Source organism: Phoca vitulina, unplaced genomic scaffold (assembly GCF_004348235.1).
Source record: "Phoca vitulina isolate PV1807 unplaced genomic scaffold, GSC_HSeal_1.0 scaffold22, whole genome shotgun sequence".
In the NCBI taxonomy this organism is placed as follows: domain Eukaryota; kingdom Metazoa; phylum Chordata; class Mammalia; order Carnivora; family Phocidae; genus Phoca; species Phoca vitulina.
Window position 1 is genome coordinate 2984903 of NW_022589725.1, and position 13646 is coordinate 2998548.

General features: G+C 52.5%; 1 protein-coding gene across 3 annotated transcripts in view; it reads right to left on the reverse strand.

Moving 5' to 3' along the window:
• Nucleotides 1-6573: 6573 nt before the first annotated feature.
• GDAP1L1 (ganglioside induced differentiation associated protein 1 like 1) overlaps nt 6574-13646 on the reverse strand; it is a 47204-nt gene continuing 40131 nt past the window's right edge. Inside the window, exons 6-7 of one of the 3 annotated variants that reach the window (XR_004301215.1) lie at nt 7547-8206; nt 6575-7448 (exon numbers count right to left, since the gene is read on the reverse strand). Coding sequence is in view for 2 of the 3 variants with exons in the window: in XM_032419485.1 (XP_032275376.1) it covers nt 7863-8206 (344 nt within the window). In the remaining variant the exon portion in view is untranslated. Of the gene's footprint in view, nt 8207-13646 lie in introns of all 3 variants that reach the window. The other 2 variants (XM_032419485.1, XM_032419483.1) reach the window with 2 other exon arrangements.

Below are 13646 nucleotides of genomic sequence, written 5' to 3' on the forward strand. Positions count from 1 at the left end.
TGAGGGAAAGCAAGAGAGGTGTTCTCCAGGAGAGCCGAAAGGAAAGGCCATCTGTTTATCTGTGGGGTTTGGGGGGCAAGGTAAAGTAGGTCTCCCTGTTTGAGGTGCCTTCCACGCACAGGCAAGCTAAAATCTGGCTGACCCGGGTTTCCAGGTGGCTTATTTTTGGGAACTGGGCTGGAGGCCTTATCAGGGAGCCCTGCCACTTTACTGGTCTTCTCTGCTAGGGTGTGGCTGCCTGGGGGGGTGTGTGTTCCTGAGATGTCTGAGTGCTTAGGAGATAAATAGGTGGAGAAGCCTGAGAGCCACCCCTGATTAGCATCTTAGTTTCTGGAGCAAAGTTGTCCGGGCCCTGCCCAAACAGGCTGCTGTCGTTCATTGCCCACGGCCCCCTCCTTCCATCCCTTTTTGACTTCTGCTTGCATTTCCTGAGCATTCTGTGTTTGCCAGATACGCCCATGCTCCTGGGGACCAATGCAGGGGCGAATGGGTGACTCTCATCTGGAGTTATTAGAAGCTTTGGATTGGAGCAAGCAGACTACATTCAAATCCTACCTGTCCACGCCTCAGCTGTGTGATCTTAGGCAAGTCACTTAGCCCCCCTGGGCTTGTTACTCATTTATGAGGTGGGGATAATACTTTTTTTTTCTGCCTCCCTAGTCTTTGATTGGTGTAATGAAATCATGGATGGGAAGATATTTTATAAGTTTTAAAATATCAGGCACCTTTGAGGGCTGCTCATTACTGAAGAGATTCACTTTTGCCTAGTGAATGTCTCTCTCAGAAGCCTGGGCACTGTAACTCCTACCTGTCCCCAGTAACTCTGAAATGACTCAGTGTCATCAATGTACTCTTGAAAATACAACATTGAATACAATGAATAACAACTAGCATTTGCTCTGAATTTTTTAATCTGGTTCCTGACATTTTTATTATATGATCTCAACTATAATTCCCAATGACCTAGGCCCTAGAGAAAACAGGAAGACCTTTGGCTTCTAAGGCATTTGGCTTCCAATCCCAGCTCTGCCCCTGTTGCTGTAATAATGCTTGGTGACAAACCTCCCCCAACATGATGGCTTCGGACCACAGATGCTCACAGGTCACTGCAACCCGCTGACATGGGCCAGCCTGGATGCGTAAGCTCTGCTCCAGGCCACAAGTCCGCTCTACTTTCATTCTGGGCCCAGACGAAAAGGCCAGCAACTACCTGGGACGTGCTCTTACGACAAGCACAGGGACATGAAGGCTAAGATGAACAGAGCAGTATATTAAAGCCTCTGCTTGCATCCCATCCTTCCACTAACATTCCACTGGCCCGAGGTGGTCACAGGGGCAAGCCCAGCATCCGTGGCACAGGGAACGGGCTCCACCCACAGTGGGACCTGCTCCAGAGTCACATGGGAAGGGCTGTGGATGTATCATCCTGTGAGGGAATCCAGTAACCTAGTCTACCCCTTGTACCTTGGGTACTTAACTCCCTGAGCCTCTGTCTCTTCATCAGTGAAACATAAAAATCGATGTTTTGCAGAGTTAGGAATAATTTATGTGAATTTCCTAGGGCATAGTTAGTGCTCACTGGATGGCAGCTATCAGTATTATCAGCTCCATTTTAGAGATGGGAAAACTGAGGCCTTCAGCCACTGTGGGCCCAGGTTGCGAGGGGAGGACCAAACAGGTGTTTGGGGATATGCTGGAGTGACCTGGACGAGTGATTCTGTGACTTTGGTAGTGAAGAGCTGGTGAGCTGAAGAAAATACAACCTTACTGTCCTCCCCACCACAGACTTTTTGTGACAGTGGAAACTTTGCGGATGCCCATTCTCACAGTCCAGGGGGTGGTGGTGGTGACCGAGCTCTGATAGCCCCACATCCCCTTCATCCCTACATCCCTCCAGGGTACCTCCTAGAAGGCTCAGCAACTGATGGATTCTGAGCAAAGGTTTACATGTTGACTCTTCTTGTCCTCCACCCTAGGTTCTCTCCCTGACATTCCAAGAGACAGAATGGGACCAGGGAAAGGACTCTCGGCTCTAGCTCACTCACAGTGGGATCCTGACCAAACCAGACAGCAGTCTATCTAGGGCCTCAGTTTCTCCATATGTGGAACAAGTGGGTGGAGGTTCATGGCATCTTCCAGCCCACACTTAGAGTCTGTGATTTTCTCCAGCCGTCTGCCTGTGCCTCTTCTCATTCAGTTATTCCTTGTGTTAGAGCTGCTAGCTGTCCACCAGCATCTGTTCTCTCCTTCCTTAGCCATAGGCTGCCCAACCAGATGACATTGCCAAGCCCCTTTGCAGCAGGGCAAGGCCCGGCTATTAAATTCTTACCCATGGAATGTGAGTGGAAGTGATGTGACCCTCTCCCAAGTGTAGGTCTTAAACTCCTGGACATGTGCCCTTCCATCCTCTCTTTCCCTTCTGATCAGATAAAACCTGGGCATCACGGGCCCTGCGGATGAGGACAATGTCCCAGAGGAAGGTGGGACAACAGCATGGAAGGAGTCTGGGTCCCTGAACGAAGGCAGGAAACAGATTCCAGGCCAGTCTCTACCACTCACCTCGTGAATGGGAGAACACTGAACGCCCACACTCCTAAGTCCTTGATGTTTTCCATCTTGTTAGAAACTGCTTCGTATGCACCAGAGCAGCTCTGCACTCCCTGCCTGCTGTACTCCTTCTCCTTCTTATTCCCGCTTCTCCAGGCTGGACTGCCTTGCTCCCCAGGCAGGTGCCCTGGGAAAAGCACGAGTGTGTTAGGCATTTGGTGGAGACACAGCCTGGCTGGGCGTTAGTCTCTCTGCAGGTTCTAAGCAGAGTTGCCAGCTCTTCTAACAGCCGAAGACCCTCCCTGTCTCCAAACTGAGATGGCTTCTCTTGTCTTTGCCATGGGCAGTCACCTCAGAGTCTCAGCAGAGCCAGACAGACCTCCACCTCCTCCTTCTGGTCAGTCACCCTCTTCTCACATCCCCAGTAACCCAGGCTAAGCCTCCACTTAGCTCTTGGGCCAAAGTTGTGTGTTAAGCCCATCCCGACATTTCTATCTCCCGATTTAGGTAGAAGGGCTATTGGGGTAGATCAGGGGAAAGCTCCTAGAACTCGCCACCGCACCCACACACTAGACTAGTTTCCACACGGGACAATGGGTGGCTCCTGGAGAATGTCTTATTGTGAACTCCATCAGGCGGTGACTCAAACCGCTGCTTTTCCAGATGTGGTTTCTTTACTAAAGCAAATCAACCCAGTGTCTGGCTCTTTGAATTCAACCTCTGGTCTGTAAAATGTTGTTCTCTGTATCATTTAGTCAGGACCACGAAAAGCCATTGCTTTTACTTGGCAGGGCAGCAGTTTCTTAATGTGGGCCTCTGTCAGCTTTTTTGTTCTCTGTCATAATTTGATCTGTAGAGACCTTTGATCTGTATAACAGAACACCGATGCACGACATTGATGACATTGGGCTGTACCCAGTGCACAGGAAATAGCAAGTGCACCAGATGCCTTAGTAAGACCCACGCACACCAGAGGGTGGGATCTAACCCCCCAAAACATTCAGTGGCCTCTAACCATGGTGAAATTTGTAGGGACCCAGGGGTTAGGAAATGTCAGACTATCCCCTCTAAGCGAAAGACAAGTTGCTACACCTACCACTAAGATCAAAGCACTGCAATTGGTTGGCCCCCTTTGGATTTGAGAGGCAATGTACGCCCATCTGTGTGTGCTGCTCCAGACCATTTGCTGAGTAATCCGTAAGACTGCTGGGTTTGGATGGATCCCAAAGCAGATTCAGGCTGCAGTGCAAGATGCTCTGCCCGTCGAGTCTTATGTTCCAGCAGATCCAATGGTGTTTAAGTTGTCTGTGATTTAGACATGGTGTGTGGAGCCTCCAGCCAGCCCTAGTAGGAAAATCTCAGTGCACACCCCTAGCACTTGGAACCAAGTCATGTCCTCTTCTGCAAATAACAATCATCCTTTTGAAAACTAGTTTCTGGTCTGCTACTGGGCCCTGGTAGAGCCTGAACACCTGACCATGAGACACCCAATGACGAGGCGACCTGAGCTGCCCATCACAAACCCAATGTTCAGCAGCATTCTATCAAGTGGAAGTGAAATTTTCAGACTATGTTGGCTATTCCTGCCACATTGCCACCTCTTCCTCACCCGACACCTAAGGCCTTGTGACGAACTCCCTATGATCAAATGATGGAAGAAGAAGAACCTCAGTCCTGGTGCCAACTGGAAGTGGATGGTCACAGCACCACGAGCATGGCCTCAAAGACATGGGAGAAAGAAAATCCTCTCGGTGAACAGGGCTTCAAGCAGTACGTGGGGTTGTCCACTGTATCAAGATGGAGACAGAAGTCCAAAACTACGGATCTACACATATTCATGGGATGGGGGGGTTTGGCTGGGTGATCAAGAACGAGAATGGGGGGCGCCTGGGTGGCTCAGTCGTTAAGCGTCTACCTTCAGCTCAGGTCATGATCCCGGGGTCCTGGCATCGAGCCCCGCATCGGGCTCCCCACTCCATGGGAAGCCTGCTTCTCCCTCTCCCACTCCCCCTGCTTGTGTTCCTGCTCTCGCTGTGTCTCTCTGTGTCAAATAAATAAATAAAATCTTAAAAAAAAAAAAAAAAGAATGAGAATGGAAGATTGGTAATGAGGAGATCTGTGAGAGAAAGACTGGCTAGATCTGTAACAAGGGGCACAGAAAGAGAGGATGATTGTATTCTATGCGGATATCCCTGCCAAAAGTACTCACTGTAGAGGAGACTCTCAACAAATAGATGGACACCATGATTGTTCTGTAGGTATAAGTCATTCCCCTCCCCCAGCCACCCTAGTGCTTGCTCAAAAGGCTCAAATACAAAATGGCCATGGTAATGGAGCTAGAGCTTCTAGGTGGACACAACAACATGGACTTCCTCTCAGCAAGACTGATTTAGCTACTACCAGCATCGAGTGCCCAACTTGCCCAGAATTCCTGATATGGCACCATTCCCTGTAGGAACTAGCCACCTCGTGGCAGATGTAGTACGCTGACCCCTTCCATCATGGAGGGGTAGCAATTTATATATTCTCTATATGGATTTGCCTTCTCTGACCACCACGCCCATGGACACTTTGGTTCCAGTCTTGGTATTCCATACAAAGTTGCTTCTGACCAAGGAGTTGATATCACAGCATAAAGAATGCAGCAGTGTAATTATACCTATGGAAATTTCTGGTCTTACCATGTCTGTTATCTAGAAGCAGCTAGGCTTATAGAACATTATAGCACCAGCCAGGAGATGCTGCAGTATTGGGGTGATGTCCTACAGGATGCAAAATATACTTTGTACAAACCATAGTGCTGTTTCTCCCACACCCAGAAAACAGATCCAGCAGTGCTGAGTGGAAATGGGAGACTAGCTCTCAGTATTGCACATAATAATCTATTCACAAAAATGTTACTTCGCATCCCTGAATCTTTGGACTTTGATGGTTTAGAGATTATAGTTCCCAAGGAAGGAATGCTTCTGTTGGGGAATACTTCAGTGGCTCAGCTGAATTAGCAGAAGTTGAGTTTGCCATTTGGCCATTTTGATCTCCTCATACCATTGAAACTACAGACAAAAAGGTTTCCTCTACAGACCACGGTGATTAGTCCCGATCACCAAGGGTAAATGGGCTTGTTGCTGCAACAGTGGTGTGGGACTCCGTGTAGGAAGTAGAGGATTCTCTGGGGTGCCCCATAGTATTTCCACGGCAAATAGTAAAAGATTAACGGAAGACCACAGAAGCCCAAGGACCACCAAAGTCTGAGTCCTTTCACCAGATAAAATACCCCAACCATGAGGTGTTGGTTGAGGACAAAGAGAATTTAGAATAGCTAGTGGGGAAGAGAGAAATTATCAATATCAACAATGGCCTTGGAATCAGTTACAGAAATGAGGACCCTGGCAGCTATGTGGATTTCCTTCCTTGCTTGTTATGTGTGTGTATACATTGTGCATAAGGAATGCCAGTGACGGCTAAACTGATGTTTTAATCTGTAGGTTACAGCATATTGAGGAGTGCCTGTGACCTCTAGAAATAGAGGAACAAGAAGAGAATCCAACATCATCCAGAATGATGTTACTGATGAGGCTTTGTGAGTCTCATTTTGGAGAGAGGGTGAGAGCAGACCAGTCAACCCCACTGGGATGAAGCATGATGTTTTTGTTCTTGAGTGGAGTTTAATTATGAGTGGAGAGTCTGCGTGGATGTTTGAGTAGCCTAAGGGGGGAGCAGCGCCAGATGGTGACTGCTCTCATGTTCCACGCTTGCCCTGTCTGGGCTCTGGCTGTTTTTTTTTCTTTTCATCTTGATGAACAAAAAAAAAAATGGGCAAATTATTACACATTTTTGCAAAGTCAATAAACTATGCTTTATGTTCTATGAGTTATATCCCTGGTTTAATGTTCTTTAGACATCTTAGCCCATTTTTCCCTCTGGGGGACTGCAGGGCATGTGCCTTGGGTGTACCCCGAAGGACCACATTCAGGTTAATATGAGCAGATGCTTGTGAGCATGCTTTATAAACTGGGAAGCCCTGTGTCCAAGTGAGGTGGGTTTAGGCCAAGGTCAGAGCATTGCACAATCCATCCAGAAGCCATCCCCACAACCAGCAACCTAAGCCCTGGACTCAACTCTTGTTTGCTCTTGCAAAGCACTGAGTCTGAACCTCGTGTCTCTGCATCTCCGGCCCCAGACTCTGGAAATGAGAGATGGATGCACAACACAGGTTTAGAAATGAAAAGCAAGTGCTCCTCCTGAATGCTTTATTGGGGGCTTTCAGTGGTTTCTAAGCATGAGCGGCAGTGAGACCCAGACCCTCTCCCAACATGCAAAAGGCACAGGAAAGTGAGACATGACAGGGAGGGCAGCAGGGATGCAGGCACCCCCCTCCTCCACGTGGCATGGTGGGGCACAGGGGGAGCCCCACGAGTGATGATGAAGGTGGGCATTAAAGGAGGTGCCTTTGGCATAGGCAAAGAGAGACGGACCCTAGTCCATCCACCTCCGGACCCACCCCTACACTCAGGCCAGGACTGACCTTCTGAGAGAAGGTCAAGATGGCTCTCGCTGAAAGGCCACCTCCCATGGTGGGAAATGTCAGCCTCAGATGGGAAGAGGATGATGGATGGATGCTACCTCCAAGAGCTTCTGGTAAAGTGTCAAAGCAAACACACTGGGCAAATCAGGAGGGGGAACGAGAGGGTGCGCTCATGGGGTCGTCCCAGGCGTGACCTGGTGGTTGGCTGCCACCGCCTCGGCTTGAGCCAGTGCTCTCTCCGTCCATGTGCAGGAGAAGAGTGGAGCCCCTTCGGGTCTTCAGGGGCCTCCCCGGGGTCTGCAGTCTCCAGCCCCACCCGGAGGCAACACTTAGAAGAGTCAGTGTTGATGTTGGCTTTGTCCTGTGGAAGAGTTCCCTGGGCAAGAGGGAAGGGGAGGCGAGGGGTCAGGCCCTCGGAGCCCCCAGCACCTCCCGGAATCTGGGCCTTGGTGGACAAAACAGCCTGGGACTCACCTCAGATCCTAACCAGTCCCCACAGTTCCATCTTGAGACCTTGAATCAAAAGAAAAGGCATTCGTGTTTTGTTTCTGTTCTCTCTCTCCCTCTCTCTCACACTCACTCTTTCTCTCCTTTAGTAGAGCTGTGGCCTCAACTCACGGCATTGGCAACGTCTACTTCTAAACTATGGAATGTTTTCACATTGACGATAGAATTACTCCAAACAGGGCGGGGAGTGGCTGTCCAAGTTCATGAGACAGTGCGTTACTGAGAGCTTGCTGGGGGTCACACAGGACAGAGACACCAACAGGCACCAAGCCCGGGCCTGGCTCTAGATGTATTTTTTCTTGAGGTACCAGTAGGCAAAGTAACCCATCCCACCCAGGGAGCCCATGAGGAAGGACGCCCCAAAGAAAGATGGGGGTTTCCGCTTGACCAGCCGGAACGCGTTGGGGATGACGGCCGACAGCAGGGTGGTGTGGATGTCGCCGAGGACCTTCCGGAAGGCCAAGCGCTTCTGGACCCTCTCGAAGAAGGACTGCAGGTTGGGCCGGCTGCCGTCTTCCCAGTACTTCTTGGACAGTCCCAGGAACTTGAGGCGGTGCAGGGTGGCTCCCAGGAGAACGTCGGCAAGGGTGAAGGCACAGCCGCAGAGCCATGGTTCACACTTCTGCCCTGGAGTGGAAGGGAGAGGAGATGGGGCAGGGGGCTCCCTTCTCTGCCACTGACCCGCTGGCCCCTGCCCACCTGCCCGCTCCCTAGGGCTTTCATCACTTTTGCCCAAGGCTTACACTACCTCTGTTAGTGTTTTTTCTTTAAATCAACTGACTCTTAAGTGCAAATACATGTGTCTAAACTCTAGACTCCTGTGTCTGCCCGTTTGACAGGCTCCACTTGGATATCCACCATGCACTTCAAACCTGGTATGTCCAAAACCGAACTCCTGATTGTCACCCCCAACCCCACCACACTCATCCCCATGTCAGTGACCATGTGCCCACCCTTTCAGCGGCTTGGGCCAAAGCCCCATGCCCCCCTGCCATGTCGAGTCCTCTTCCTTTCATCTCTCATGTATAGTGTGTCAGCAATTCCCATCAGCTTCTCTTCCAAACGCATCCAGAGCGTGAGGTTGCCTCTGCGGTTACCAGCCTGGTCCAAACAATCATCCTCTCCGACCTGATAGATCTCCCTGCCTCTGCCCTTGACTTCCCAAGTCTGTTCTCAACACAGCAGCCAGAGGGACTGGAAATGGGCATGGCTTGCCTGGGGGGCCCAGTGAGCAGGGAGTGATTCATGAGAAGTCAAGATTAGAGAAGTAGATGGAGATAAATTAGGGGAAAAGCTTAGAAGCCTCACAAAGGAGTTTGGACATGAACATGGTCAGTGGGGAGAATTGCAGGGTTTTGAGCCAAGACATGATGTAGGAAACCAAAGGAGCTCCACATCCATCTCTGGGCCTTTGCCCCTGCCGGGCCTCATGCCTGGAATGCTCTCCCCTCTGCTTCCTGTGAGGTCTGCTGTCCCGGGAAGCTTGCTTCTGCATCTTTGAGCAGGTGTTCCTTTCAACTCAGAAATGTCCTGAATCTGATGCCCTCCACCATCAAAGCCTGAGCCCCTCCATCCCTCTCACTCTGTGGCTTCTTGTTCATTCATTTATTCATTCACCCAACACGTTTATCTAGTAGTATGTGCTGGGCATGAAGACCTGACATGACATGACGCATGATAAGACACAGAGGCTCATGCCTTCACAGGACAAGGGGGTAAAATGTAATAAAGGTTCTAATCCAAAGTTTGTTCTTGATACGTAACTTTCAAGATGCCTATTGGATATCCAAGGGGAGATGATGAATCAGCAGTTAGAGGTACGCATACCTAGTTCAAGTGTGCATCATCAACATGGGGGTGGGAGGACATCAGCAAGGGAGTGAGCGTAGACAGATCTGAGAATAGGGCCAAGGACTGAGCTTTGGGGCTTCAAGATTCAGATGTTGGGCAGCAAGGAGAAACCAGCAGAGGAGCATGAGAAGGAGCACCTGTGAGGTGAGAGATGAAAGTGTCCCAAGGAGAAGAAAGGAGGTGTTTGAATGCTGCAGAGAGGTCAAGTAGGAGGCTGAGAACTGTGGTGGCATTTGGTGACTGGTGGCCTTGACAAGAGCAGTAGAAGTGGATGCTGATGCTGAAAGCCTGGTTGGAGGGAGTCCAGGAGAGAAGGGGAGGAGAGGAACTGGAGACTGTGAGCAAGGACCACTCTGTCAAGGAGTTTTGCTGTGATGGCAAAGACACGCCAGTAATGCGAGACAGGTCAAGAGTGTCTTTGCAAGCGGGGAGGGAGAACCCAGCATGCTGATGGGGATGAGCTAGCAGAGAGGGGGCAACTACCGAGGACAGCGGAGTGCTTGAGCGGGTGGACATCTAGTACACAAGGGGAGAGGCTGCTCGTTCAAGGACAGCTCACTCTCGGTAATTCGCGGGAGTGCGCGGCACTGTAGCTCATCCAATCCAAGTTGCCGGGGAGTGGAAGACAGCCGCCCCGGAGAGAACAAGTGGTGCCAATTCAGCTTTGATTGTGAGAAACATTCCAATTTCGGAGATGCTAAGCCGCGCTGTAACAACAGTGTCTCTTAGAGCTGATAAAACACGGTGTGTGCGGGCACTGCCGCTGGTGGGGGAGGCGCTGTGGGGTCCGAGCGCTCCGGTTTCCCCAGTGAGTGAGGGGAGGGCTGGAGGCAGCAGGCAGAAGGCTGCGGAGGAAGGAGAAGGGATTAAGCAGTCACCTGAGAGGGGAGAGAGGGAGGCCTAGGGCAGCTGGAGAGCCAGCTAAGGCTCGTGGTCACGAATTCAAAGTGAGACCAGGCGGCACGAGTGTTTCTCCAGCCATGCTTGGGTTCACAGGCGCAGGCGCTGACGAGGTAGAGTGGGGTGTGACCATTTGAGGTTTTGCAAAGTACGATAAAGCCAGAGGAGGGCAAGGAAGCCGACGGTGCGGGCACCAGAGTGCTCTGACTGGTGGACGAAGCGGTTACTGCCAAGTACGGAGCGAGGTGAGGTCAGGATGGGGGTGAGGGGCAGTGAAAGGAGGCAGGATCCGGGGCCCCCCGCGGTCCCCAGCGACAGACTGGAGGAGACAGGCAGATTTGAGAGCAGGACCAAGGACTGAGCCCTGGGCACTCAAGGTTTAGGTAACGGAAAAGGAGAAACCAGCAAAGGTGCGGGGGAAGGAGCAGTCTGTGAAGTGGGAGATGCACCAGAGCTATCTGATTATCCCCACTTTACACGAGGACACTGAGGCACAGAGAGGTTAAGTAACTTGGCCAAAGCCACGCAGCTAGGACGTGGAAGAGCAGAGTCTGGATTTGAACCCAGGCCGTGTGGTTCCAGAGTCTGTGCTCGTAACCACTACAGAACATGCCCCTTCCCATGTGCACATAGGCATGCATCTGCACACACCCTCGGGCCCTTTCAACAGGTGCGTTCTGTCGGGTCTGCATGCAGATCTGTGTCCGCAGCACGTGTGGTGTGTCTGTTCGCCCCTGTGTGCACCTGCTCAAGTCCGTGCAGCAACTGTGTTTATACATGTGGGCACCTGCGTCCGTGTGGAGTGGAACCCCAGATGTATAAGCGCAGTGCATGGCCACGTCCCCTGGGCTGTTTGCCTGCAGACAGACGCTCCCAAGCATGGATGCGCGTGTCCCTGTCTGAGTGTGCCCACGCCTGTGTTTCAGTCTGTGGGCTGACGCTGAGAGCCACGACCACCACGTATGCGGACGTGTGCAGCTACCTGGCGGGCCGTCCTTCCGTTTGCCCCTCTCCTCCAGCTGTGCGTGCCCTTCAAATAGCCCCCAGCCCGGGACAAACCCTATCCTGTGCCTTCCCTGAGTCTGCCAGCTGAGTGTGCTGGGGACACACTGACCAGCCGGCCTTCAAATTCATGAGCACAGCGCCCAGGAGGGCACTCGGCCACGCCTGGGCCTCTGCGCGGTCCGGAATAGGCTGGCCACTGCACGTCCTGCAGGCGCAGCCACGCGGCTTCCACGTCTCCTCACACCCGGACCCCAGGCCCCGCTCAGGGAATGTGCTGCATTCAGAAACAGGAGCCTTCACTCCGACCACGGACCCTACAAAGCCAGGCACACGCACCCTGCCTTCGGCCACCCCGCTGACGCAGTGGAGGGTGCGAGCCACCCCCTCCCAAGGCCAGGCCCCCTGCGGCTCTCTGCACCGTCCTGAGGCTGCACGTCTTCCCTTCACCTTCCAGATCCGCTCTCCTCCCTTCTCCACGCTGCCCTGCGCCCCAGGAGGACGACTGGACGCATACCCCAGGGGGGCTCCCAGCCCTCGGGCTCCAGTCGGGTCCAGCCGCTGGGGAGCAGAGGCAGGAGGTGGGAGGGCGGCGGGGGGGGAGAGAGAGAGAGGTGGGAGTCTTGCTTCCCTCAGTGTCCCCTCTGCAGGTCGCTGTGGGCTGGCTGCGTCCACAGACAGAAAGGCATAGCGCCTGTCACCTGTCGGGCGGTCCCCCTCTCCACACAGCCTCTTTGTCCAGGTTCCGGCAACTGCTCCCACCCCTCACGACCTCAGGCCCAGGGCACCCCATTTTTCCTTGTGCTCTCCCTGCATCCTGCCCACATATTTGTAAACAGTCCCTTGATGAAGTCCTCTTCAACTGACCCCACGTGAAGGTGCCCTGTTTCCCACGCGGCCCCGGCCTGAAGGACGCCATCCGTCCTACAGCACCGATTTCTCCTTCCCCCCAGGGTCTTCCTACCGGCCTGAAAACATGCTCTTGTATCTCCCCTCTTCACCCCACATCCTTCCTCAGGCTCCGTCCATCTCTCTACTTCCTTCCACAGCTAAACGTCTCGAAAGAGGGACCTACACCTGCTGTCTTCATCCCTCACCTCGCATTCGCTCTTCAGCCACCCACCCCCACACTCCAGTGAGACTGCCCTTGGCAAGGTCACCACCAGCAGCCGCGAGACAAAATGCAGGGGACGCTTCCCTATCCTTGCTTTACGCAGACTCCCAGCAGCATTGGACACGGTTCTCTCCTTAAAACACAATCCTTTCTGGGTCCCGTTGACACAAGGGTCCTCCAGCCTCACTGGCGACTCTCCCTGCGGGCTCTGTTGACTCCTCTGCCCCTCCCCCAACGTGGGGGGACCTCAGGGCAGGGGTGGCAGTTTTAAAATGCGCTCATGAGCCACTCAGTACTTCTCTGATGGAGCCCAATCTCCCTCCCCTTGAATATGGACTGTAGTTTGTCACTTGCTTCCAGTGAATAGAATGTGGCGGAAGTGACAGTGACTTCCAACAATAGGTCATAAAAGGCCCTGTGGCCGCCTCTCTCTCTCTCTGTGCTCACCGGTTCCAGGGAAAGCCGGCAGCCATGTTGTGAGGACACTGGAGCGGCCCCATTGAGAAGCGCAGGCAGTGAGGAACCGGGGCCTCCCTCCTGCCAACAGCCAGCGGGGAACAGAGACCTCTAGGTATGAACCACGAGAACGAGCCATCTCGGCTGTGGATTCTCCAGCTCAAACGACTGCAGCCCCAGCCGACAGCTTGAGTGCAACCCGCATCATGCAGCCCTAAATTAGACCCACCCAGCCACCCTGCTCCAAAAGTCGTGAGCCGCAGAAAATGTGTGATGTAATAAATGTGGTTTTTGTTGCTGCTTCAGCACCTAATTCACGGGCAGTTTGCTGTGCAGGATAAGGACACATCAGCCCTGACTCTGTTTTGTCTCCCTCCGCTCTCTCCCTAGATGAATCACCCAGTTCTATGGCTTTAAATACCACATATATGATGGAGACTCACAGATCTCTCTCCAAATTCTGACCTCTCCTTTCCAAGGCAGACTAGAATACCTAATGGCTTGTTTGACACCCCCTCTTGGGTGTCTGAAAGGCCTCTTGAATGCACTGTGTCCCAAATCGAACACTCGGCCCCCCTTGTCCATATCAGGAAAGGCACCACTCGGTAGCTCAGACCAAAACCCAGTCATCTTGGGTTCCATTCCCTTACTCTCCCCTCCTTATACGACCACTCAGCAAGTTCCAATTCATTCTGTCTCCAAAATGCCTCTTGAGTCCATCCACGCCTCCCCATCTCCCCTGCC